This window comes from Tiliqua scincoides, chromosome 2 (genome assembly GCF_035046505.1).
Source record: "Tiliqua scincoides isolate rTilSci1 chromosome 2, rTilSci1.hap2, whole genome shotgun sequence".
In the NCBI taxonomy this organism is placed as follows: domain Eukaryota; kingdom Metazoa; phylum Chordata; class Lepidosauria; order Squamata; family Scincidae; genus Tiliqua; species Tiliqua scincoides.
In genome coordinates this window covers 119,506,478-119,534,383 of record NC_089822.1, presented here as the reverse complement: position 1 = coordinate 119,534,383, position 27,906 = coordinate 119,506,478, and the positions used below count along the sequence as shown (strand labels likewise).

The 27,906-nt window shown below is 42.7% G+C and overlaps 1 protein-coding gene across 1 annotated transcript; it reads right to left on the bottom strand.

Moving 5' to 3' along the window:
- Window positions 1-5,206: 5,206 nt before the first annotated feature.
- On the bottom strand, window positions 5,207-26,042 carry LOC136638702 (synaptonemal complex central element protein 1-like). Its single transcript, XM_066612737.1, has 12 exons — window positions 25,964-26,042; window positions 25,677-25,739; window positions 24,181-24,240; window positions 23,678-23,752; window positions 22,469-22,516; window positions 19,444-19,498; window positions 16,194-16,283; window positions 10,428-10,491; window positions 9,299-9,356; window positions 7,504-7,618; window positions 5,631-5,720; window positions 5,207-5,264 (listed from the first exon to the last, which is right to left on the bottom strand). The coding sequence occupies exons 1-12, from the start codon at window positions 26,040-26,042 to the stop codon at window positions 5,207-5,209; spliced, it is 855 nt and encodes a 284-aa protein (XP_066468834.1).
- Between the last annotated feature and the right edge of the window lie 1,864 nt (window positions 26,043-27,906).

Genomic DNA, 27,906 nt, shown 5'->3' with positions numbered 1-27,906 from the left:
ATCACCCTCCGCATCGGCTTCCGCTTCCGCTGCCACACAAAGAGGGACGTCGCCTTCGTCAGACGCCGCCAGTGCCCTTAGCAAAGATGGTCGCCTCTGATATCCTTGGACACGGCGCGGACAAACCGCCCACCGGAGAGGAACAACGGCTTGCGGTGCGATGGCGAGAGACGAGTCTTCTCGGTCTGATGCCTCCAGCGTGGCAAGCCGCGGAGACGCGTTCATATGGAGCTTCTGCGTGCCAGCAACAACAATGCCCGCTACCGTTTCACGGCGTTGGTTTGAAGACAGTGTCGCCATCTTTGGTGCTGGCAGCTGCCAGTCCTTGCTAATCGAACCAAGAGTGAGGTATGATGGAGATGGCTGACAGCGTAGCCCCGGGCAGTTTTGCTTAGAAATCAGCCCCACTCGCATTCAGAATGATTTACTCTCAAGTGAGTGTTATAGGACTGCAGCCTGAATGCTTGTAGTCTAGAGCAGTGTTTCTCAAACTGTGGGTCAGGACCCACTACATGGGTCAGGAGCCCATTTCAGGTGGGTCCCCATTCATTTCAATTTTTTATTTTTAATGTATTAGACTTGATGCTGCCATGGTATGTGATTGCATTTGGGGAAATGTTACAGACCTGTACTTTGAACAGGCTACTATGTATATGCTTTTAACAATGATAGTAAATGGGACTTACCCCTGGGTAAGTGCGGGTAGGATTGCAGCCTAGGATGGTTAAAATGTTCCAGCTTGATGACATCACTTTAGGTCATGACCTCACCTCTGGTGGGTCCTAACAGATTCTCATTCCAAATAGTGGGTCCCGGTGCTAAATGTGTGAGAACCACTGGTGTAGAGATACATGTGACAGATGGATACTACTGTACCATGGATACCACTGTACTACTGTGGACAGGAGGTCTGGTCTAGAGGGTAGAGATTATTTTCCATTTGCCTGAAAATAATATCCACAAGGTCGCCAGTTCGAGGCCACCGGCACCGTGCGACCTTGAAGCAGCTGACAAGCTGAGCCGAGTTATTCCATCTGCTCTGAGCGTGGGAGGATGGAGGCCAGAACGTGAAACCAGATCAAGAAAGAAACATCTTGAATGTTGTGGTTCTTGAAAGAAAGAACCTTTCAATTGTAAAAATCCCTATGGGGATTTAAATCGCCTGCTTATGTAAACCACCTTGAATAAAGTCTTGAACAAAGACCAAGAAAGGCGGTATATAAATACCTGTATTATTATTATTATTATTATTACCAGCCTTTCATACATGAAACATACTGAGTGACTTTTTTAATTGAGTGAAATGAACTGTTCCTGCCCATCTTGGAGTAGTGGCATCTGCAACTGCTATGCAGATAGTAGTTGCATTTGTTGGCAACCTTCAGTCTCGAAAGACTAGGGTATCGCGCTCTGAATGGTGGTTCTGGAACAGCGTCTAGTGTGGCTGAAAAGGCCGATTTGGGCCTGCATAGTAACTATGCATAGTAACTATGCAACAACAACAACAGTATTTATATACCGCTTTTCAACAAAAAGTTCACAAAGCGGTTTACAGAGAAAATCAAATATCTAATGGCTCCCTGTCCCAAAAGGGCTCACAATCTAAAAAGATGCAACACCAGCAGACAGCCACTAGAAAAGACACAGCAGGGGTGAGATGGGACAGTTACTCTCCCCCTGCTAAATAAAAGAGGAGCACCCACTTGAAAAAGCGCCTCTTAACCAGTTAGCAGGGGTACATAGCATAGTTGCATAGTAACTACTTAACTACATAGTAACTACTTAATTACTAGTTATGTTACTGTGGTACATAGTTACATACACCCCCAAATGATTAACAACTCAATTCCATTGGACTGAGAGGAATGCTTGCTTCACTGGCTGCTACAAAGCAGCCATAAAGAACACTATGGTAACACTGGCTGCTGGAGGGCCAGCGGCAAAGCTAGAGCCTTTCTGCGCATGCCAGCAGACTCCAGAGGTCCCACCAAGGCAGGTAAGATGACATGGAAGGTGGAACAGGGTAAAGGGAGGATGAAATGAGGAAGCTATAGGAGTAGGGGATGGATGGCTGGATCAGGCCCTGGAAGGGGGGAAATCAACTGGTTTTCCCCTGCAACTCATTCCATACAACACATTTACAACCTGTTTTTTCCTTGTTCAATCACACAAGCATCAAGGGGACAGAGAAAATTCAGATTGAGAAAATGGTTTGTGGAGCAAGAGTTAACCCCCTGTCATAGGATTGCATCAAATCCCCTTCCACCTCATAGCCACTTTTACCTGAAAAAATGAGGAACCCAATCATGGATCTCTGAAGTCATATCTATTTTAGCCTAGAGTATCAACATTTTAAAAACAGATTTCAGAGCCAAACTAAGCTTATATTAAACTCTGAATGCTCTAATGTGGTCTGCTTCTACTTCAGAGGCAGTCAGGATAAGTGAAACATGACAGGAAAAATATGTTTATAAGCTCCCTTTTAAAGAAATGTAAGTTACAGCAGGAGATGATTGAATGGCCCCATTAGTTAAACCTGGATAAAAATATATACAAGGGTGTTACAGAACAGGTTTTATTTGGAGCCAAAGTAAATTTATTACACAACATAAGGCAAAATTCCAAATGGTTGTATAGAAACTCCAATTTTTTTCAGATTTGATAGGGGAGTAATTGTATCACTGAGGTGGGCTACTCCCCCCCCCTTTCTGTACCACCACAAAGAGGGCTATTGTGGTTTGAAATGAAATGTTACTTTGAAGCAGGAGATGCTCTGTTCCAGTATATTTGAATACCTTCAAATGTATACGTTCTTCCCTGTATATCTAGTTGAAATAAACTATGAATTTAGCCACAAAGCCAGGGTCAAGGTTGGTAAGAATAAATCTGCCAAGTCAGGTGCCAGGGGGAGGAAATGTAGCCTGGGAAAGCTCTGTAGGTGGCTGTTATCAAAGGGGTACCTGATGAGCCTGAAATTTATAAGGATAGTCCCAGCTGTTATTAATTTGAAATTATGTCAGTTATCTGAGTTTGGTGCCTGGCAGCTAAGCAGTCAGTCATGACTCAGCAGATTTTCGGGTTATGTCATTGAATGGGACTCATGAGGAATTTCTTCTATTTAACCAGAGAAGTGATTGCCCAGGTTGCTGCAGGTATTCTGTACTTTTGACCATTCCTCCTGAACCATGGTCTTAGCATCTTTTCAACATGTAGTAAATAGTTGTTACTAGCTTAGTTTTATTTTTGCTGCCTGTAAATTTATTTGCCTACTCACTACTATAAGGACCCTCCTGTGACAGTTCCAGATGGGGTGGAAGAATCCTCCTTACTAACATGTTTAAATAAAACCTTTTTAAGTATATCTGTGGAGTGTGTGTTGCTTGGTTGACCAGCAGGATGTGGGCTACCTCAAAGAACCCTGGAAAGTTTGGACAACTGCTGAAGGACGCAGTGATTTTCACCCTTCTCCTCCTTGCCTGCAGTCAAGCTTTGGAAGTGGAGAGGCACCAGCAAGGAAGTTGGGGGAGGAAAGTGCTTCATAGCTTGCAGACAGACAGTCATAGAGAGGTGGATTTACATTTGGGGTTTTTGCATATAGCTGCCTTGGGAGCCTGTGACTCAAGAAGGGATAACTGTTACAATATTGATTCCTCTCTAAAGATTTTGGGAAGGTCTTTGCAGATTGTTTGGTTTTTTAGACAGTTGATAATTAGCCATGCCATGCACACTTTGACGTATTATTTCATCTCATTTTATTTATTTATTTATTTTTCACATTTTTATACTGCCCTTCCTCCAAAGAGCTCAGGGCGGTTTACGCAGCTGCTCCTCCCTTCTTTCTTGTCCTCTCAAGAACCCTGTGAGGTAGGTGAGGCTGAGAGAAAGTGACTGGCCCAAGGTCACCCAGGAAGCTTTGTGGCTGAGGGGGAATTTGAACCTGGATCATCCAGGTCTAAATCCACTTCCCAAACCACTACATCACCCTGGCTCTCAATGAGTTTTTTATGGCTTTTATGAGTTTTGCTTCAAAGTGCTTCAAAGACAAAATGTTATATGTATGGCCTTCTACTACCTCTTAAATACTGTTTATCCCCTCAGATGACTACAGTGATCAATGGGTACTGGTGATCAATGATAGGTGAACATCCCCACTTCCAATTTGGAATTCATTACAATTAAATATTATTGAGGACATCCATCTCTAAAGTTTGACAAATGTTGCAATTAGAAAGTAAGGCTATGAAACACATGTTGACAGCCACAATCTGAACCATATACAAGATATACATCCCCAACATAAAGGAGATTGTGGGAGACATTCTGGTATAAAAAGTAGTACTGTTAATCCATTTGTTCTGATACAGCATCCCAAATAGAACTTCATAGTTAATCTCCCAGATGCCACTTGATTTAGGATCTGTAGTTCTTTGGATGGTGGACATAGCTGAAGTTTCTCCAGCAAACAACACTAAGAACCAGAAAAAGAGTCAATAGAAGTGCTTTATTACCTACAAAGTTGGTGAGAACATATTAACAAACGGATGGCCAAAAGCTGAGAGTGAAACAAGGTGCCCAGCATTCCATAAGGATTATTGCAGATATTAAAAGCAAGGCTTCCTCACAATTGGCCAAGATGGACTTCCTACACTTGTGTCAACATATATTGTATTTCACTGTTCCTCCTGCTTTCATGTATCTGCCATAAGAAGGGATAAAATGAAGGAATTAGCTATGGAATTTTTATAGCACTTGCTTCCTCCACACTGACAGAGGAAAGAAGGGTTGCAGTGCCCAACCAAGTCTGGCCTGGAAACTACCATACTCCCCATATTTGCACAGAAATCCACATCCTTCACTTGGATGCTTTCTTTCCTTTTCTCTTTCTGAGAGCACAAACATTCTAATCTATGTTCTACTAATTTATTGGTGCCATTGCAAGCACCAGCAATGCACATTATCTACTCTGGTGCACCCTAGCCTAGAGCACTCCCAAGCCCTTGGTTTGCCCAAATTTTTCACCTGTTCCATTTATCACCTCTTCTCCCAGTTTGCTTACCACTCCCACCATTTACCCCTGTTTTACATACATCTTCCTGACTGAAATGTCTAACTAGTAGGTAGCTCTTAAAAATTAAGGCTGTACTTGATGCATAAAATTAACCTGTACTCCATCCTCTGCAAACTTGGCATTCAGCAACAGTGCATGTTAATCTTCCTTCAGGCTACTATCCTGCATCCCTAAATCCTCCAGCTCTATTTTCAGTCTGAAAGAGAAATGAAAAAGTTATAATAAAGAGTTGCTGCTATTGTCATATTTGTTGGCAGGAACAAGAATTTTTCTTTTTAATGGAACCTTGGCAGGGGGAGAAGAGATTTGTAAACACCAGAGTATATTAAAATTCTGAATATCTCAATTAGTTTTTAAGGACACTTCTATCCTGTGGAACATTTCCCAACCTTGAAGCAGAAAATGCCCTGAACAGATCATGGGATCTCTCCCCCCTTTTCTATAATTCTTGTGTGCATTGCACCATGTTCCAAGCGTATGGAATTAAAACCAGTAACCCCTTAAATTCCTAACCTCCCAACTCGTTCACTCATACTGAATATTATCACATGTTTCTGCTCACCTTCTGCATCTCTGCTGCAAAATAGAATTGCGCTGGGAAGCTGTTTCCAGATAGTCTTTTGCTTTCTGATTTTCCTCCTGAAACAGCTCTCTGGGGATGAAAGGGAGCTGTCAGATCTACCTGTTCCTCCTCTGCATGAAATGTTAGGCAAGGAACACTTTTCTTCCATTTATCCATTCTATATAAAACTATTGTTTCCCATGTATACTATCCAGATACATGGTGTTCAGACCTTTTTGTGGGTTCCATGACCATCAGAGGTAAAATTGACCCCTACAAGTGACAGAACCATGTTTCCCTACCTCTGGATGTCTTTTCATAAGAACATAAGAACAGCCCCACTGGATCAGGCCACAGGCCCATCTAGTCCAGCTTCCTGTATCTCACAGCGGCCCACCAAATGCCCCAGGGAGCACACCAGATAACAAGAGACCTCATCCTGGTGCCCTCCCCTGCATCTGGCATTCTGACAACCCATTTCTAAAATCAGGAGGTTCCGCATACACATCATGGCTTGTACCCCATAATGGATTTTTCCTCCAGAAACTTGTCCAATTCCTTTTTAAAGGCGTCTAGGCTAGACGCCAGCACCACATCCTGTGGCAAGGAGTTCCACAGACCGACCACACGCTGAGTAAAGAAATATTTTCTTCTGTCTTTTCCATCAGCAGTAAACTAGATATGTCTGCTTGGACCTTTAAAGAGAGTTGTAAAGACTTGAATGGGAAAAAAAGAGATAAGCTTTGGGTTGGTTGCACCCCTGGGCCAGCACTCCACATGAGATAAGTGTGCACTTGAGAAATTGAGAGGCAGATGGAAGGGGCATTCTGAATCCCCCGTGGAAGGGAATTCCAGAATAATAATAACTACTAGGTATTTATATACCGCCTTTCTGGTCATTGGATTACTCCTCTGACTTTATTCAAGGCGGTTTACATAGGCAGGTGTTTCTAAACCCCTCAAGGGAATTTTTACAATCATAGAGGTTCTCTCTTTCAAGAACCAACAACATTTCCGAATGGATCTTCCTGGTTTGGTCTCACTTCTGGCCTCCGGTTCTCCCATGCAGGCTGACAAGCAGCTCCATCTCTCACATGGAGGGCAGCCAAGATGCTTCTTGCTCACACCAAGAGCACGTGGAATCACTCAGCTCGGCTTGTCAGCTGCTTCAAGGTCTCGCCATTCTCAGGGAGCTGCCGGTGTCCTCAAACTGGCGACCTTCTGATGTTATCTTCAGGCTAATGGAGACTCTACCCTCTAGGCCAGACCTCCTGCCCCCAGAATCTGAATGCTGTCACAGAGAAGGCCCTATCCTGCAAGCGTGTCAACCTCAGCAAGTGACTGCACATACAGCAGAGCATCCTCCCAAAATTACAGTAGACAGGTAGGTTCATGTGGTAAAACACAGTAGTGAACCTGAAATCCCCAGGGTCCAAATGTGATAGGGCTTTGAAGGTCACCATTAGAACTCTGAATTGAACCCAGAAACAGATGGGAAGACAGTGCAGTTCATATACAATTGGAGTTACAATTTGTTGGAGTTACTCCTGTTGACATCCATGTTGGATGCCACATTTTGAACCAGCTGTAGCTTCCAGATGCTTTTCAGGGGCAGCCCTATATAGAGCATATTGCAAAACAATACTTTGGAAAATATTTAAATTTAAAATATTGCCCATTTTTCCATCCATTTCTCATGCTATCAAGAGAGCAAGTTTCTTTCATGCACCTTTCATGTTTGCTGAATCAGAAAAATTGATCTCAAAAAAAAACTTTGCAAGCAGATAAATTTAACTGAGCACCCTACTGCATAGTTTGGCTGGGGCATAGCAACACACCCCAAAGAAGCATTAGGCTGATCTTCTTCACTCACAAGGCAGATGCAGCTTCCTGGCTCTTCAGGAACTTTCTCTCCTCACTGAAAGCAGACTGTTTCAGCGAATCAATGTCATCTTGAATATGGGTTAATTTTCCCTGAATCAGTTTTTCTGGAGGAACATTATAACACAGAGAACTTTAAGCAGGGAATCAAACTATTAGAAACTTGGAACCAGTTCATTAGTTTTAAGTTTTGTTTTGACACTTTTGCTTTTTAACACACTTTACAAATGATTACAATAACTATTTCACTTGGAAAAAAAGTAATTTTGAAACTGTTTTTTCATTACAATGTTTTCACAAACAAGATAAAAGCCAAACAATTACACAGTTTCAGTGTGCATGCTTGATTACTGAACCAATTCCCATTTTTTGCTTTTAAGGATTTAGTTCAGATTCAAAGCAGCCAAGTAGTTTCAGTTTCAGGTTCATTTCCTGTTTAAAAAAATATACTGTTCTGACGTTCCTCCCACATGAGAAATTGAGGGTGCTTCCAAACAGCAATAGAAATTAACTTTTTTCTAATACTGTACTAGTGAGTAGTCCTATTTGTTGGAGGAAATTAAAAGTAGTTTCCTCTTTGGGGGGGAAGCAGAGTAGCTTAAGCAGTGGACCCCCCCCCCCCTTTTGGGTATCACCCAAGGGAACCTCCGTCACCCGGCTGACTGCTATTCAATCAAAAAGACAAAGAGGTAATGGTTTGTTAAAGTTGCAAAAAGAAGTTATTTACTTACAGTTCCATTGAGTGTATATTTACAGCATCTGATTAGGATCAGAGGTTCAGCTAACACTTAGAGACAGCAAGGCCCTGGAGCTGCCTCGCCCTGCATGCCTTGTGCTCACGACGGCCTGGGCATCAGAGCCCTGGTGTGCGCCATCTTAACAGGCTCGTGCGCAGAGGAGAAGGGAAGGATAAAGGGTTAGGGCCACACCCCACAAGGATCACAGAGAGAACAGGTAGAAAGGTCAGATTCACTGGGCCATAGCTTGACCCCTTCTGGACAGCATCCTGCCCCCTCTGGACAGCAGACAGAGTTGCACCAACTCCAACACTATTCAGTTCTAATTATTCAGAATCTAATTCCCAAGCAATATACAGTTCACTTCCTTTGCTGCTCAGGAAAGTTCTTTATCTCTATATAAAACAAACAAACAAACAAAAACACCTCTGGTGCATTTCTAGATAGAGAGGAGTTGGAGGCCCTCTCTAGCCTCAACTTAACCAGGCAGGTGATCTGACTATGACAGAGGAATAATTTCAGGCTCTTCCAATCACAGATCACCCTCTTCCTGCCCAGAGCAGACACCAAAGTGAGAGTATAACCTGCCACAAATAATCTGAGACAGGACCATAGTTGTCAGAGCAATCATAAAATCCTCAGTCATGCACCAAAGAAGCTTCTGCATGAATATTGAAGCCCTAAGGACAAATTAGGAAGATTATTATGCCATAGGATGGATAGTGCACCAACAGAATCTTAACCCTGTCTTTTATATCTAATGGTGAGCCCACAAAAGAAAGCTCAAAATTGATTGACTCCTGGATATATGGTCTGAAAATGAATAAGTAATCATGATAGATCTGACAGAGCAACTTATCAGGTTACCCATCAGGTCTGCTGCTTTATCAAGAAATTCAGCAGGCAAAGCTGACAGAGATTAACATTTTCAAAGCCTGGTTACATTGTATACATCAGATCAGCATTCTGATTCAAGATCAAGTCCTGGATGGTCAGTTTTGCCATTTACCTACCTGAGCTGTCCTATTAGAAATCCACCAAGTTTCTCACCTTCATTTAGCAAAAGTTCCTTGTTTGCTCTCATATCAGCAACTGGCTTCTCCTTGGTCTAAAAAAGGGCAAACAGACTTCAGTGGAAAATAAGTTGTGAGAATCGGGTAGCCACTGAAGGTCAAACTAGATCTGATGCAGAAGATTCACAAGTAGGACTTCCTGTGAGGGATTTTTAAAGTATCATAGGACAGTGTGGATGAGGACAAAAATAATATTCCTTCAAACAGCCTTTACTTTTCCAGTGTTCTGGCTGCTCCTCCCAAAAGATAATCTTCCCACTCATGTACTTATCAGAAGCTGAGAAGCTCTCCCCTGCTGAATTCTACCAAGCCTCTGGATCTAAGCATGGAACGTGCAGCACAATTCTAACTTGTGCTGGAGCAGGCAGGCCAGTGGGCCTGTGCTGCATCCAGCGCAAGTTTGGGGCCAAAAATGGCGCAACTTGAGGCAAAGGGGAAACTTTTCCCCTTACCCCGTTTTGCGCTGCACTGGCCCCAATGGGTCTACTTGGATCTGAGCCACCTCAGTAGGTGGTGCAGATCCTAGTAGAATGGAGCAGCCAGAGGCTGCTCCACGCTGCCCAGGAATAAAGTCAGGATTCAGCATAAACACCGGATCCTGACCCACATTCTGTTCCCCACCCACCCACCCCCAGGAATGCCCACCACCCACCCTCCCCCACCCCGAAATGCCTCCTCCCCACCCTCTCCATGCCCCCCCAGACCCTTGTGTCGCCAAGCTCAGCCAACACAAACTTACCCCGCCAGGCCTGGATCCAGTGCTGGGAGGCCAACGTAACTCCTTGTGCTGACCTCCCCAACTCTAAAGTCAGCGCAAATTTGCCTTATAGCACGTTTGCAACACCCCTGGGTCGGCACAAGTGACTCATGCTGGCCTAACCTGGAGGTCAGGATTGCACTCCTAGTCTTTTTCCAGCTGTCCTCAAATATTTCTAATTCATGTGATAGCACTGTTTCAGAGCTAGGGGCAGAATTCAAAAACTCTCCAACTCCCCCTTCTACAGTCACATATTGTCACATGCAAATGAACATTTTCAAAGGCAAATCATTCCAAGAGAGTTCTATAGCAGTATTATTCATGTTGAAAACAAGAACCTGATCCTTACATGAAGCTCCCAGAGGGTCTTGTGCTTCTCCATCAACTCATCAAGTAACTGCTCAAACTGCAACCTGAAACACACACACAAACATGCACAACAAATGAAAACAGATTAAGTGTGGGACAGAATAAAATTTTTCTAGAACAGGCTGCAGCATATTTCCAAGGCAAAGAATGAAAGAACCAATCTATGCTGGATCAGACCAAGTCCATCTAATGCAGCAATATCCAACAATTTGCAGAGGGGTAACTGTGTTGGTCCATTCCTCTAAACAAAGATGCAACAAGCAGTGCTCCCTGAAATTTTTACACAAGCACGAGGATCTGTACAGTGGCTGCATGGGGCCAGCTCCAGAGTGCTTATCTTCATCAAGCTCCAGAAGACGCTGACAGAAGCTGTTCAGGGCTCCAATTTCGACCACACAGCTTACAGGGAATGGTGACTATAAGACTCTTTATTGCTTTCATCACCCAGCAGTAGCCTTCCAGGTGTCCCTAGGAAACCCACAAGCAGATCAAAATGAAAATAGGCCTATCCTATCATTTGTCCTCCACACTTGGTAACTGCAGGCTTATGGCCTATGAATATGGAAGATACATTTAGCTAACACAAATTTAACCCTAACTCTTCCAGTTTTGTTTAAAAGGTACGTACAAAGAAGAAAGGTAAGATGGTAAGAAGGTGGCTCTCTGCCTTCTGTGCAGCAGACCTCCACACTGGACAATTATGCTAACATTAAGAAAACTAAAGCAATTGTGAGCTTGATTCCCTGGAGCCTATGTGGGTAGTAAAGTATCATAGTAATAGCTCAGTCTTGGTTCTTTTGAATGTGAATCCATGCAAAGATGCTTTTGTTTGAGAAAGCTGGTTTAGAAGAAGAGCCTCAACCTGCTCACAAGACAGGATCCACTTCAAACATGAAGAAGGCAAGCAAACAGGTCACCATTTTTGAATGTACCATTTTGAATGTCTTTACACTTAGGCCAAATTTTGTTCTCTGCTCATTTAGGATGAGGTTGCCCAAAAGCATTGTGACTTTGAGGCAAGGCCATAAAAGCCAGCCATTTATGTATATGTTTAAAATTAAACTTAGCAAGTGATTATGCTATGCAATTAAAATATATTATTAGTTTAGCAGTTAATGGGAAAATGTTTACTTATGCTGTTGCAAGGTCAGCAGCAAAGTTCAAAAGCAAACTCAGTAGGCAAGAGTGGTGATCGTCTGTGAGCTTTATTTTGTTGCCAGCAACAGGCCTCTCAGGGACTCCTGTCCAAAGTGGAGAGCAATGAGAGCCATGTGGGAACTCTCAAAGCCCTCAGAGAGAGCGCAATTTTCCAGTGTGAGCCTCTCCCTTTTATTCAATTCTGGCTCCTTTGTCTGAGGAGTCTTACATTTCATTGGCTGATGTGTGACATCAGAGATGGAGGCCTTCTCAGGATTGGCCACAGATAACTTTATGTCTTTTGCTCTTATCTTATTTATTACTGGCCTTTGGTATGTCTTTGCTTATCTCTGTCCATTCCTCACTGGCCTGACCCTGACATGTTTCAAACAGCCATCTGCTTATCTATTCAACATTCCTTCTGTCTGGTTTCATTAATCACTGTGGGCTAGCCTCTGTTTAAACTAAACCTCTTTGTTTTTAATTCTCTATATGTGACTTGTTACTGTGATGTATAGTAGTATCTTCTATTCTATGTGTAAACATATATTTAATACAAGACAAACTAAACTCTTATTGTACAAAAGGATTCTCTTTTAGAACTCTTATTTAAAACAAACCTTATTTCTCTCTGTGTCAGCTTAGAGGCTCTCATTATGTTTTGCTGATCAGGGGACTCTCTTAGGAATGTTTGCTAATTAGGGGCTTTCTCATATTATCTTGTTCCTGTCCATTTCTGCTTATCTGTTCCTGTCTGTTTCTGCTGATGTCTGTATTTGTCAAACTCTATTTTAATTAGCAACAGATTTACTGTCTTTGCCAAGGTCTTCTTATCTAACGTTGCTAGTTTTTCCTCAGTAAAAATGTCTCTAACCTGTTAGCTTCCTGATTAATTGGTGCAGGCACATCCTGCCTCCTCCCTAATTCTCTGTATGTTGTAAATCTATCTCTGAGTTGTAATCTAATCTCTCTTTGAATTGTACCTCTCTTGTTCCAGTTATAAGTCTTTAAATCTGCCTCTGAGTTGTAAATCTGCCTCTGAGTTGTGACTCCTTGGTCCCAATTAAAAGTATCAGGCAGGGGAGATACAGAGTTAGGAATGCTTCTGCTCTAAGATAAGAGTTTTATCTGAGGAGTAACTCTATACCACATTCCTGTGTCTCCTGTCAGACTCTTCTAATTAACTTTGCTACATCTGCCTCAGACTTGTGGCTTTAAGTAAAACTTAATAGCTTTTCCCCTTTCTGTGTATTTCATGCTTTGATCAAATTATTCTAACAGCTAAAACTTACTTCTGATGCCACTATGCCCTTATATATATGTTAATTACATTTTAAGCCATAATTATTAAAATATTGAAGCATTATTTGGCTTACATGATAACTTTGTGATCCTTTGACATGAAACTCTGGTTAGTACCATCTAAATACCTTTCTTGACAAGAAGCTTTGGTGTAAATAGCTCTCCCAGTGCGTATTTTGGTTTTAAAGGGAATTAATAGAATAATAGGTTTCCAATTAGCCTATTCTCGCCATGGGTTTCATCTGTTCAGTTTAGCTTCATTTATCATACTAATTAAACTTGACAGCTGGAAATTCCAGCTTCTTAGTGCTTTGAAGCCTAAACTCTTATCTAATTTTTGACAGTCCAGCAAGAAATATTCCTTGCTGATTTATGGCCTGCCTGCTGTATGCAGACAGAGACCAGAGAAATGGATTCTTTGTAAGTCTGTTTATGAAATGCTAAACATAACATTTGATTTGTTCTAAGCATACATTTTCCCTATTAAGCTGCTAAGCATATGAACATTTTTCCCTATTCCTTAAACATATAAACTTAACTAATTCAGCTATAAACACCCATAACATTGCATTAACTCCTGGCCCATCAACACAAGCAAACATCTGAACATTTTCCCCACCAAACTGCCAAGCACTTGCTCTGTTTAAATGACTTGTTTTTGTTTGGCCCATGGCCTTCACCAGCCTGCATCAATGCTAGCAAATCATAAGAACATAAGAACAGCTCCACTGGATCAGGCCATAGGCCCATCTAGTCCAGCTTCCTGTATCTCACAGCGGCCTACCAAATGCCCCAGGGAGCACACCAGATAACAAGTGACCTCATCCTTTTGCCCTCCCTTGCATCTGGCATTCTGACATAACCCATTTCTAAAATCAGGAGGTTGCGCATACACATCATGGCTTGTACCCCATAATGGATTTTTCCTCTAGAAACTTGTCCAATCCCCTTTTAAAGGCGTCTAGGCTAGACGCCAGCACCACATCCTGTGGCAAGGAGTTCCAGACCAACCACATGCTGAGTAAAGAAATATTTTCTTTTGTCTGTCCTAACCCGCCCAGCACTCAATTTTAGTGGATGTCCCCTGGTTCTGGTATTGTGTGAGAGTGTAAAGAGCATCTCCCTATCCACTCTGTCCATCCCCTGCATAATTTTGTATGTCTCAATCATGTCCCCCCTCAGGCGTCTCTTTTCTAGGCTGAAGAGGCCCAAACACCGTAGCCTTTCCTCATAAGGAAGGTGCCCCAGCCCCGTAATCATCTTAGTCGCTCTCTTTTGCACCTTTTCCATTTCCACTATGTCTTTTTTGAGATGCGGCGACCAGAACTGGACACAATACTCCAGGTGTGGCCTTACCATAGATTTGTACAACGGCATTATAATACTAGCCGTTTTGTTCTCAATACCCTTCCTAATGATCCCAAGTATAAAATTGGCCTTCTTCACCGCCGCCGCACATTAGGTCGACACTTTGATTGACCTGTCCACCACCACCCCAAGATCTCTCTCCTGATCTGTCACAGACAGCTCAGAACCCATCAGCCTATATCTAAAGTTTTGATTTTTTGCCCCAATGTGCATGACTTTACACTTACTGACATTGAAGCGCATCTGCCATTTTGCTGCCCATTCTGCCAGTCTGGAGAGATCCTTCTGGAGCTCCTCACAATCACTTCTGGTCTTTACCGCTTGGAAAAGTTTGGTGTCGTCTGCAAACTTAGCCACTTCACTGCTCAACCCTGTCTCCAGGTCATTTATGAAGAGGTTGAAAAGCACCGGTCCCAGGACAGATCCTTGGGGCGCACCACTTTTCACCTCTCTCCATTGTGAAAATTGCCCATTGACACCCACTCTCTGCTTCCTGGCCTCCAACCAGTTCTCAATCCACGAGAGGACCTGTCCTCTAATTCCCTGACTGTGGAGTTTTTTCAGTAGCCTTTGGTGAGGGACCGTGTCAAACGCCTTCTGAAAGTCCAGATATATAATGTCCACAGGTTCTCCCGCATCCACATGCCTGTTGACCTTTCCAAAGAATTTTATAAGGTTCGTGAGGCAAGACTTACCCTTACAGAAGCCATGCTGACTCTCCCTCAGCAAGGCCTGTTCGTCTATGTGTTTTGAGATCCTATCTTTGATGAGGCATTCCACCATCTTACCCAGTATGGATGTTAGGCTGACCGGCCTATAGTTTCCCGGGTCCCCCCTCTTTCCCTTTTTAAAGATAGGCGTGACATTTGCTATCCTCCAATCTTCTGGCACCGTGGTCGTTTTGAGGGACAAGTTGCATACCTTAGTCAAGAGAACTGCAACTTCATTCTTCAATTCCTTAATAACCCTTGGGTGGATGCCATCAGGGCCCGGTGACTTATTGATCTTTAATTTATCAATGAGGTCTGAAACATCTTCTCTTTTAACCTCTATCTGACTTAACTCCTCGGTTAGGAGGGGCCGTTCGGGCAGCGGTATCTGCCCGAGGTCTTCTGCCGTGAAGACAGATGCAAAGAACTCATTTAATTTCACTGCCATCTCTAAGTCTCCTTTTATCTCCCCTTTCCCTCCCTCACCATCCAGAGGGCCAACCGCTTCTCTGGCGGGTTTCCTGCTTCTAACATATTTGAAGAAGCTTTTATTATTCCCCTTAATGTTGCTGGCCATGCGTTCTTCATAGTCTCGCTTGGCCTCCAGTATCACCTTCTTACATTTCTTTTGCCACAGTTTATGTTCCTTTTTATTCTCCTCATTAGGGCAAGACTTCCATTTACGGAAGGAAGCTTCCTTGCCCTTCACAGCCTCTCTAACTTGGCTGGTTAGCCATGCGGGCACCCTCCTGGATTTAGTGGAACCCTTCTTTCTTTGCAGTATACACCTCTGCTGGGCCTCTATTACTGTTGTTTTAAGCAGCCTCCATGCACTCTGGAGAGATTGGACTCTTTTTACCCTCCCTTTCAACCTCCTTCTAACCAGCCTCATAGTTCCCACATAGCTCTCATTGCTCTCTTCATTTTGGACAGGAGTCCCTGAGAAGCCTGTTGCTGGCAATGAAATAAAGCTTGCAGATGATCACCACTCTTGCCTACTGAGTTTGCTTTTGAACTTTGCTCTTGACCTTGCAACAACTTTATTCAGCAGAAAATGACTTGCAGTTGGAGAGGGAGGAGAGAGATGGTTGCATCAGATGATACCAGCTGAATGTTACCACACTTGTTCTACAGTATAACAATTAATACATTACAGATATTTATTTTTAAGACAGAAGATGTGCAATACAGGATCTCAACTGACAAAGTTCCTAAATTTTAGGAATTACCTTTGCTGCCTTTGTTTCAGTTTCTCCTCCTGGATTTTTCCTGTGAGTTCCTCAATTCTCTGCTTATTCTTCAGATTCAATTTCTGCTCCCTGATAAACAAGACAAAGCTGAAATTCAGAGCTCAACCTTCTTTTAAGGGTGTGATGGTACAGTTGTGATCATACAGTAGTATGAAATATAAGACAGTAGGCCTGGATTTATTTCATCCAGTATTTCCCAGTAGCCCACTGCATTCCTAGCTGCAAGTTTGACAAGCAAAAGTGTAATCATAAACCATCACTGTAAAGGTCCTAGAATAAATACAGGCTTCTGATACTAGATAAAGCAGTACCTAAAGATACAACAGCAGGTTAATGCCAGTTCTCTATAAATGACTGCAGCTCTAAAAGTTTACTAGGAAATAACACACTGAATTTCACCCACTGAAACTTACTTCTGGGTGAATATGCATGGGATGCATGCATCAACTGCTGTGTATTTAACTAAGAGAAAAATGTTTGTTTCATCTAGAGTTTGTGCGTAGAACCTTGTTTAAACAGTCCATACAGTAACAAGCTTCTAGATCAGGGATCAACCTTTTTTAAAATCTCATGTCACAGAATACTATTTAAAAGCCCTTTGGATCATATTCAGTATCAGTGGGGCATTTAAAACATCAAATCATCACTAATTTTCAGCCACCCTGAGCAAGAAGGAGTAAAATAGGCTGAACTGGTAAACAGGAAGATTTGATTAAGGCAGACAGAGAAAGGGACTCCTGGAAGAAGACCAGATGAGCAAGGGGAGTAGTGTCTAGTGGTTATTGCACATGTACCCATTCCTCCTCCTCGCTTTCACTTGAATGAACTAGCAGCTGAACTACGAAATGCCCTTGGTAATTTATCTGTCACCATTTCAGGCTACAGAGTCCAGGCAGAGGAGGACCTTCTGTGGAAAACTCCCACCCAGAAGACCACTAAATCCCGGGGGTTCAAACCCACAGTAAAAATCAAACCCACAGTAGCATCTGCAGGGTGAAATGTCAATGGGTTGAATTACCCATGAACATGGACCAGGCAGACAAAGGGTAAAAATGGAACTGTCTTATTAAAAGTCTATAACTTTGTCATCAAGTTACTTGACTGGGGGAACCTGGCTAAGATCCCACCTCTTCAATCTAGACAAGATAGGTCCACTACCCAGTTAGCAAGATAGCTCTATTGATCTTAGCCAAATAGCTGTCCCAGACAGAAGACAGACCCTAAATCAACATCTAACACATGTTTGGGGAATAATGGAGTTTCCAAACAAAGGCTGCCTGCAAAGGATGCACCAGCATCTTTTTAGGCTGCTGAACATATACTGGGGCTTCTGGGAGTTAAACGTGTTTATTAAAAATCAGAAAAAAATAGTCCAAAAGCAGAGGGGATAGGGCAGCATTTCTCAGTGTTTATCCCTGTACCACTTCACATGATCAACCAGAAGTAACTGGTGCATTACCACCAGAAGTAACTGGTGATCGACAGTTACTTCTGGATTGAGAGGCCAGATGCCATGTGATAAACACCAAACCAGTAAGAGGCCAGGGGGGACAGGAGGGCTTTTTAGAGTGGGTGAAAAGGATGTTTTTGAGCTCTGCTCACTGAGCCAAGCCTCCTGCTGATGTTCATCATGTCACTTCACTCATCTTGCTGCCGGGCAGCAATGTCTGTGGGTCCCACAAGTACCACCAGACAGCACCTCAAGTACCACTGGTGGTACCCATACCACTGGTTGAAAAACACTAGGATAGGGCATTCATCACAAAGACTCAATAACACTTAAAGCCTCTGTAACAACAGCCTATTTCTATTTTTTTTTTTTTTACTCCTAATCTTCAGAAGCTACTGCACTGTTTCAGGAGTTTAAAGCTTCCAGGACAACCTTCTGCAGTAGCCCTTATTCTTTATTTGAAAATGCCATTCCCAGCTAACCATGTGGATTTGGTTCTTCCCTATGTGTGGAGTAGCCAATCCTCCCACTGAGGTTGGCATGTGTCTACTAATTAGGCAGTCAAATCTGCCAAAGGGCTGGGATGGAGTGGCTAGGTCGTTTCCCAAGATCCAAACAAGTAATCCTATGACATAATCAAAAATCTACTGTAGGTTGCTTGAATTCAAGCACAGGGATGCTGGGGGGCGTTTGTGCCACATCTTCCATAAAATCTAATGCTGGTTTGTGAAAGGCACACCCACACCCACTTACTCTCCAGTGAGCACAGGAACCAGGATTCCCGAGGCAGTCTAAAAAGCTAGCAACAGGCATGGTATTTCTAGCAAGATACATTTAGGGAATTAATATGGTTTTGCTTGCTCTTTTACCTCAAGCCAGCCTGCAAACTTCACTAGTTTAGGAATGATGGGGTTTGAGGTGCTTTGCTCTTGAGTAGCTTCCTGGCTTCCTCTGCTGGGCATTACTAGTTACTGCATCCAATTTGATCAAGACGTTTTTTCAGTCCCTCCTATCCATCAGCCTGCTTGTATTTTTTCTACTTCTCTTTTTTCCTTTTGGGTTTTTTAATAAACTGGTTATATCCTGACTCTGCCTCATCTATATTCATGGACAGTTTGATAGATTGTCACATCTAATAACTTCTGGGATGCAACTGTGTGATTTTAAATAAGAACCTCATGGGGTTCTGTGCTCTTCTGGAAGGCATGGTTTTTTTCCCCCTAGATGGTCCTCCTCTGCCTGATCTCCTTAGTCTGGGATAGTAGCAGCAGCAGATAGATCTATTGTGCGCCCCCCCCCCATTCAGCTACTGACTCAGTAAACCCAGGAAGCAGAAAGCAGTGAGGGGTTGAGCACTAACCACTGCCTTCCCTCAGCCTACAGCTCTCTGGTGGCTCCTTCCCCGACACTCTCTATAGCACTTTGCCCATCCACATTGTACAGTGTATAGCAATTTTTTTTTTTTTGCTATAAAATGCAGTTGTAATATCAGATCCAAAAAACATGGGAGGACATTACTGAATACATTGTAATGCAGCAGTTTTGCAGTGCTGTTGCCTGGATTTCCATTAAAGACAAGTTAATACACGGTAGCAAATCCAAAGAGGGCTAATGGGAAAAAACCTACTGTCCCCTCAAATCGTTGGCCAATAGTTTTCACTTCTGACAACACTATTAGACATTCAAGACAAACATTAAGCAAAACATTAAGAGATGTTGTGACATGGTTTAAGTACAAAGACCAACCTCTCATTCTTAACAAACCAAGCCACATCTAACCTGTGCATCTCTGTTTCAATCTCTTCACAGTGCAGCTGCATAATCCTCCGGGCCTCTACATGGAAGATTAATATAGGTGTTGAAGATTTCAGTTACTCCGTTTACACCTAGAATTTCTATCACAGTCTCGTGTATATCTACTAGTTTTCACCTGACACTGATATCTACAGTTTTCAAGAACTGGCAAATATTTTATGCAGCCTCCACCAACATTCCATGCTCAGCAGCAACAACTTGTACTTTTGTTAGGACTTCTGAGCTAATCAGCATTAAGATGTTTTGCAGGAGAGGTATGGGTAGAAGCCTGCCACTTTCCCCACCACAACTTCCTCCAAATAAAACTACCAGTAGATACTATTTCCACATCCATCACTCCTCCGCACACTTCTCAATTAGCAATGAAGGGCAGATGATCACATGTTCTAGCTGTCTCCATTCATTTATGTCTTTATATCCTGCCTTTCAGCCCTAAAGAAAGCCCCCAAGATAGCTCAACACATCAGTTAACAGAATAAGCAAAATGACAAGTACAGCAAAAAGTAAGAACAGTACCAGAGAAAATTAAATACTTTGTAAAGTAAAAAAGAGTTTGGCAAGACACCCAAAAGTCATCAATGAGATGACCAAGAAGGCTTTCCAGGGGAAGGAGTTCCATAATCTAGTTCAGTGGTTCACAAGCTCTTTAGAGACTTGAGAGGCTGCTGCCTGATTTAGAAATGCCAAGGAGTGTGGCTATAGATGATGATTGGGCAGCAATGCTACCCCCCCCCCCAAGTAGCAGCTTGTTTAACCCTGGTGCACATAGCATAATCTGCTATGTCAATTTTGCAACCCAAAATAGTGGGTCACGACCACTATTGGATTCCAGGGAAGGAGAGGGTATCTGGGAAACTATAGGCCAGTCAGCCTAACATCTGTTTCAGGTAAGATGGCAGAATGCCTCATCAAAAGAAACACATAGATGAACAAACCTTGCTGAGGGAGAATGACTTCTGTAAGGGTAAGTCTTGCCTCACAAACCTTTTAGAATTCTTTGAAAAGGTCAACAGGCATGTGGATGCAGGGGAACCCGTGGGTATTATATATCTGGACTTTCAGAAGGCGTTCGACACAGTCCTCATGAAAGGCTGCTGAGAAAACTCCACAGTCAGGGAATAAGAGAGCAGGTCCTCTCATGGATTGAGAACTGGTTCAGGACCAGGAAGCAGAAAGCAGGCGTCAATGGACAATTTTCACAATGGAGAGAGGTGAAAAGCTGTGTGCCCCAAAGATATGAGACTGGTGCCTTTCAACCTGTTCATAAATGACCTGGAGACAGGGTTGAGCAGCGAGGTGGCTAAGTTTGCAGATGACACCAAACTTTTCCAAGAGGTGAAGATCAGAAGCAGTGATTGTGAGAAACTCCAGAAGGATCTCTCCAAACTGGGAGAAAGGGTAGCAAAATGGCAGATGCATTTCAATGTAAGTAAGTGTAAAGTAATGCACATTGAGGCAAAAAACTCAAAACTTCATATGTAGGCTAATGGGTTCTGAGCTGTCTGATACGGAACAGGAGAGGAATCTTGGGGTGCTGGTGAACAGGTCAATGAAAGTGTTGACCCAATGTGTGGCGGCAGTGAAGAAGGCCAATTCTATGCTTGGGATCATTAGAAAAGGTATTGAGAATAAAACAGCTAATATTATAATGCTGTTATACAAATCAATTGTAAGGCCACACCTGGAGTATTGCGTCCAGTTCTGGTCGCCACATCTCAAACAGGACATAGTGGAAATGGAAGAGGTGCAAAAGAGAGCAACTAAAATTATTACTGGACTGGGGCACCTTCTTTATGAGGAAAGGCTACAGCGTTTGGGCCTCTTCAGCCTAGAAAAGAGACGCCTGAGGGGGGAAAACGTTTGAGACGTACAAAATTATATACGGGAAGGATAGAGTGGATGGAGAGTTGCTCTTTTCCCTCTCACACAACACCAGAACCAGGGGACATCCACTAAAATTAAGTGTTGGGAGAGTTAGGAAAGACAAAAGAAAATATTTCTTTACTCAGCTTGTAGTTAGTCTGTGGAACTCCTTGCCAAAGGATGTGGTGATGGCATCTGGCCTAGATGCCTTTAAAAGAGGATTGGACAAATTGCTGGAGGAAAAGTTCTTCACAGGTTACAAGCCATGATGTGTATGTGCAACCTCCTGATTTCAGAAATGGGCTATGTCAGAATGCTGGATGCAAGGGAGGGCACCAGGATGCAGGTCTCTTGTTGTCTTGTGTGCTACCTGGGGCATTTGGTGGCCCACTGTAAGATATAGGAAGCTGGACTAGATGGGCCTATGGCCTGATCCAGTTAGGCTTTTCTTAAATTCTTATGCACAGTTGGGGAATTGCTGATCTAGTTGCTACAACAGAAAAGGCCCTGAAACGCATCCCCTCTAATCAAACTTCTGAAGGTAGAGAGATTTGGATCACGGCCTCAGAAGATGACTGAAATGGGTGGACAGTGGTAGTCCTAATCCCAAACCATTAGAGTTTTAGAAGGGTGTTAATAGTATCTTGGATTGTGCCCAAAACAAACCAGAAGCCAAGCAGATTAACAAAATATGGGTCACATGTACTAATATATGAGTCAAATATATTTTGACTCACCAATATATGACTCAAAATATGAGTCATGTGCATGGTCCCCAATAGTAATCCTAGTTGCCACATTCTCTACCATTTGAAGTTTTCACACATTTTTCAAGGGTAGTTTGACAACAGCACTTTACAATAGTAAATGCTAATTTGAGCGTCACTAAGGCTTGCATAACTCTCACTAGATCTGCCTTCTCCAGATAGGAATTTGGCACACATGTTGACACTGTGTGAATGTGCTCCTGGCCACTGTTCCCACTTGATCATCCAAGAGCAACGGCAAGCCTAACCTTTCAAGGGGAGTGCAGCCCTCATCCAAACAGGTTTTACACCTACTCCCTGTGAAGTAGTAAAAAGTGCACTGAAAGACCTCAGATAAGCTCTTGCTCTCTTGGTGTCACCTTTCTTTTTGTTCCACACGTCCTCAAGGCTCAACTTCTCATCATTTACTACAAGAGAAAAAAAGAAGTGCTCAGTTTAGATTGCTTCCATATACTGGAACTTTTTGGAACTGCTATGGCATTGCTTCTCCACAGTTAGATGGAAGTAAAATTAAAGACAGATTCTATTGTATTTTGATATAGTACTATATTATCCAACAGTGCCTTTCCCTGTAGCCAAGATCGTTCTATTTGAATGCTAAATCAAAAACTCTCTCTTTGGAGGTTCAATTTATTACTTCTGTGTTCCTGTGATGAATACCCTGCTCTTCCCCTATTTTTGCTTAGTTTTTGGATATTTCTAGCCCCAGAACCCCTTGGGATACTGCAGCCTCCCAAAGAGACTGGCATCCTAGATACAGCATGTATTACTTAGCAAAGCTCCTCAGGTTCTTTTTGGAAAAGTCATTCCCAAAAAGCCATATATGCATAATGTAGATTGATCTGTCTGGACTACCCCAAAGATTGTTTCCTTTTCTGATTATTTGCTATAGCTTTTGATAGAACACAAATATTACAGTGTGGTTTGTTTCATTGCATTCCACTGTAAATTATGCATCAAATGGAATATAACATGATGGTACTATTTCTAAAAACCACAATTTCAGTCACTAGTGGTGTCACCCTGCCCCCCCAAGGGTGTCACCTTACTAACACCTTACTGGTTCCATGCAGTGTCATAATATAATTGGTTCTTCAAATAATCAGTCTCATTGTTCTGAGTTAAGAAAACATACTTTTTGTACATAAGACTGTATTTTTATTTTCTGGTTTCTTGGCCATAACTTTTGATAGAACAGATATTTCGCTCCTGTTTATTGCATTCTGCTGTAAATTACACATGGAATGGTATATAACATGATGGTATGATTCCTAATAACCATGATTTTAGCGATTTTGGTCACTAGTGGTGTTCCCCCCCCCCACTGGATGGCACCCAGGGTGGCTTGCCCCCCACTAGCTATGCCACTGGTTGGTTGGATGGCCTTTTGACACCAGTCCAGTTCAAAAGTACAGTAGTGGTCTGGATTGTGTTCTCCTGACAGGCATCCAGCACCATGCACATGTATAATTAACCATGTTGTATGTCACCCATCCAAATAAGAGAAATGAAAAGGTCACCAGGTTGCACTTGTCACATTTCAATCACACAGTACTGAGATTACCTACATTTTTCCAGTTCCCTCTGCAGTGCTTTCAGATGCTCGTTTGCCTCAGACAGCTCTTCACTTAATATCTTCTTAGCTGGAAAAGAAAACAACAGAAGGAAAGTGTAAATGTTGGATAGCAATTCGAAAGGAAAAACCAGAGACTGGATATATCTATGAGAGAGAAGTTTGAATACTGTCTTTAACAAATAATTGTTAAATTGTTGGTCTTAATCTCGTCACTCCAACCTCCCTCCTTCCACTGCTTACTAGAGAATAAATTGAAATAAATATTGTGCTCTCACATAGTATATATGACGATTGCACCTTCATTCAAAAAGAAACTGGAGCCAAGCATTGGTGTGCAGTTCTTCTCTTTGAAGTCCCATCTCAGAAAATTCTAAGGTTCAAGTACCCTCTAAAGGTCTAGAACTAGGACAATTAACTTTCACGCTAAGATATGTTCTGCTCAACTTGAATCAAACTGAGGAGTAAATGCTACTAAATATTCTGGGTTCCTGTTACCTTGCTGCAGTTTGTTGACCCTTCTTACCAGTTCTTCAATTCTCGGCTCCACATGTCCCACTACAAAAAGAAAAGACAAGAAACTGAATTTGGGCTGAATTTTTCTCATTATGTTGACAAAACATAATACTTTCAAACCTAATTCAGTATAAACCATGCTTGGTGTTCCTCCCTCACACCATATTGCTATAGCACAGGTGAAATTATGCAGTATTGTGTTTGCTTTTCCTCCTGGAAGCACAGAAATACCTGTTCCCACTGCATATATGGCCTAGTATAGGACATGCAGATAGACATACGAAGTTAAACCCTCACAAAGATGGGAGACAAATGTGGAACTCTTCATTCTGGGGCTACCCTTGGAAATGGTTCAGAAGCTACAGTTAGTGCAGAATGCGGCAGCCCAGCTGGTCACTGGGGCTCGGCAGGCTGAGCCTGCCATGCCATTGCTCTGACATCTACAGTGGCTGCCCATTCCATTCTGAGACCAATTCAAGATGTTGTCATGACCTTTAAAGCCCTATATGGCATAGGATCTAGTTACCTCAAGGACTGCTTTCCCCATGTTGCCTACAACCCTCCAATAGGGCCTGCTTAGGATACTGCCGCCATCTTAAGCTAATGGGATGGTGGCAAGGTGCAGGGCTTTTTCTGTTGTGGCACCACATCCCTGGAACCAACTACTAGAAACCTTGGACAGCCCTCTCATTATATGGTTTCCAGCGGGGTTTAAAAATTATTGCACATGGCATTCGAGAAGGAAGAAAACTCCTAGAGACCCTTTCAATTTCTGTTGCTGCTTTTATTTTATTGCTTTTATGTTATAGCTCTACATCTTAATTTTCTCCTGTATCATTTTAAATTGTTTTAAATTGTTTTATTCTAATGTTTTTAATCAAATGTTTTATCAACTGTATTTTTTTTAATTCTTATGTTGCATACCACTTTGAGAACTAGAATAGTTGTATGTATATAAATAAGTAAATAAATAAATAATCTGGTTATATCAACAAACTAGCCCCTGGGAGACTACTCAACACCTGAGGCAGTGTGCCAAATGCCATCCCCCTTACTTGGTTATGTGCCAGCTTCTACTACCACTCCCTAGGTTGGAAAAAGAAAAGCGAGATGGAGTAGAAGTGCAGAGGAGAGGTGAGAACTCACCATTCTGCTCCCCTCCACACACTCTTCCTTTTCCACTCCAGGGATGGCGAGGGGGAGAAGCAGTGAAAGCAAGTGGGTGACTGCCTCATTTGGACTCACTGAGGGGTCTACATTGGCTAGGACTTATTTAACACAAGCCCAGAGACTTCATCTCTAAGGTGCAGCATAGCATCCACATACCACAATTTCCCATCTGGCATTAACTGCTCCAATACCTTGTTTCTCAGCTACCAGTATACACTTTGTTTATTAACCTATGCATGCATGCCACTCCCCTAAAATGGTTATCTAGTTACTCTTATTTCTTTCTATTAAACATGGCTTCAAAATACCATTCTGCATTTGTTTCACAAGGGACAGTATCTCCTCCATTTTTGATGTAAAATCCCAAGGATCTGGAGAGAGAACAAAACAGAGAATTGTCTGAATGCTGTCATAATTTTGCATCCACCCCATGTAAGCAGTTCTCCCAAATATATTTTAAACCAGGCATATGAAAATGTGGATGTCATAAAGATTTTGTATATAGTGGACAGCCCAATCCTATTTAACTCCCCACACAGCAAATGTAGCTACACCTACATGATGCCTGCTGAATCCCATGGGGGAATTAACTTACCTGTGTAGATGAGTGTCCCTGGTCTGCTGGCATGTGGACCTAGCCATGCTGAAGGCTTGTTGCCTTTTGCAACAGCCATAAAAGGCATATGCTGCTGGAATGAATGTTCCAGTGACACAAGGCCCAAATAGTTTCAGGCCATTCGTTCTGAAGAACTATCATTTCATCGTATCATATCATGAAGAACTATCATCTATTATAGAGCTGGGAAAAAGACTCCTATCTGAAACACTGGAGAACTATTGTCAATTACTGGTAACAGTCCCAACTCAGACGGACCACTGGCCTGACTCTGGAGAAGGTAGCCACTCATGGTCACATGCCAACTCATCACAGATCTGTATAACATTTATGACATCTAAAGTGTATAGGAAAGTATATATGGCTAATTATGGGTTATAAAAATTGATCATTTCTGCTCTATCAGAAAAGGATGGAGGCTTTAATTATCTTGTGATCTTGCCTAATCAAAAGTGCCTATTTTCTCCATTATGTGTTGCATCACTATTGCAATTTTCTTAGGTTCTTCAGGTAGCTGTGTGAATTGCAAAGTAGAAATTTGTATGCAACGAATTCCAACAGGTAGGTCTCATTACACAATATGTCTCAACAGCAGCTGTGTAGAAAAATAATCAGATTGTGAAACCTTCAGTGGAGTTGGATAGGAAAAAGACTATAAGGAAGAACAGTTTGCTACATGTGGGCAGGTGTCATTGTCAACTTGGCTCTCTGGCTCCAATCTTGACCACAATCCTAAAAGAAAACTGTACAGCAACCTGGCTTCAAGAGGTGTGTCTGAAGTATTAAGACAGAGGATGTACTTGTTCAATTCAGAATCAACTTCCTGATTTGTTACAAATACTGTTGTTACCCTCTTGCTAATGCACTGCAACAACCATCCGTCACATCATTTAGCAACTAAGGACTCTAAGAGCCCAATCCTACCTAAATCACCCATTGGCAGAACACACATTCCACCAGCAAAGCTGGATCCAAAGTGCCTGGATCCTGACAGAAGTTGTGCTAGTGTCACACACTCCAGTGGCACTGGTCAGCACAGCGAGGCTGCCAGCACAGTCTGCAGTGACTGTGAGTTCAGGTCAGTGGCCAGGCCACTATCTGCTGCTTACAGGTAAGGTGTCAAAGGGGGTGGGTGGAATGGGGAGGGAGAGGAATAAGGGAGAGTAGGTTCGGAGGCATAAGTGTGTGGTCAAATCCTATCCCTCTCCTTTTCTGCTGCCTTTACAGGTCTCAGTCTTGTACCAGTAAAATAGCTGGTACAGGATTATGGAGTCCCTTAGAGATTATTGGAAAAGTTCACTTACCATGAAAAGACCTCTCCAACTACCCTCCACCACCGCCATAGAATGCAGCACGCACTCACTTAGCATGCCTGCACTGGCAGTGGGGAATTTAGGTAGGCTTGAGCTGTGATAACGTAGCCATTCCTTCAGCTTAAAAATGGCACAAGTGTATTGCTGAGTGTCGAGGTCACCATAAGAATTATGAAGTCCCTTACATTCACTTATTGGACTTTACATAAGAACATAAGAACAGCCCCACTGGATCAGGCCATAGACCCATCTAGTCCAGCTTCCTGTATCTCACAGCGGCCCACCAAATGCCCCAGGGAGCACACCAGATAACAAGAGACCTCATCCTGGTGCCCTCCCTTGCATCTGACATTCTGACATAACCCATTTCTAAAATCAGGAGGTTGCGCATACACATCATGGCTTGTATCCCATAATGGATTTTTCCTCCAGAAACTTGTCCAATCCCCTTTTAAAGGCGTCCAGGCTAGACGCCATCACCACATCCTGTGGCAAGGAGTTCCACAGACCGACCACATGCTGAGTAAAGAAATAATTTCTTGTCTGTCCTAACCCGCCCAACACTCAATTTTAGTGGATGTCCCCTGGTTCTGGTATTATGTGAGAGTG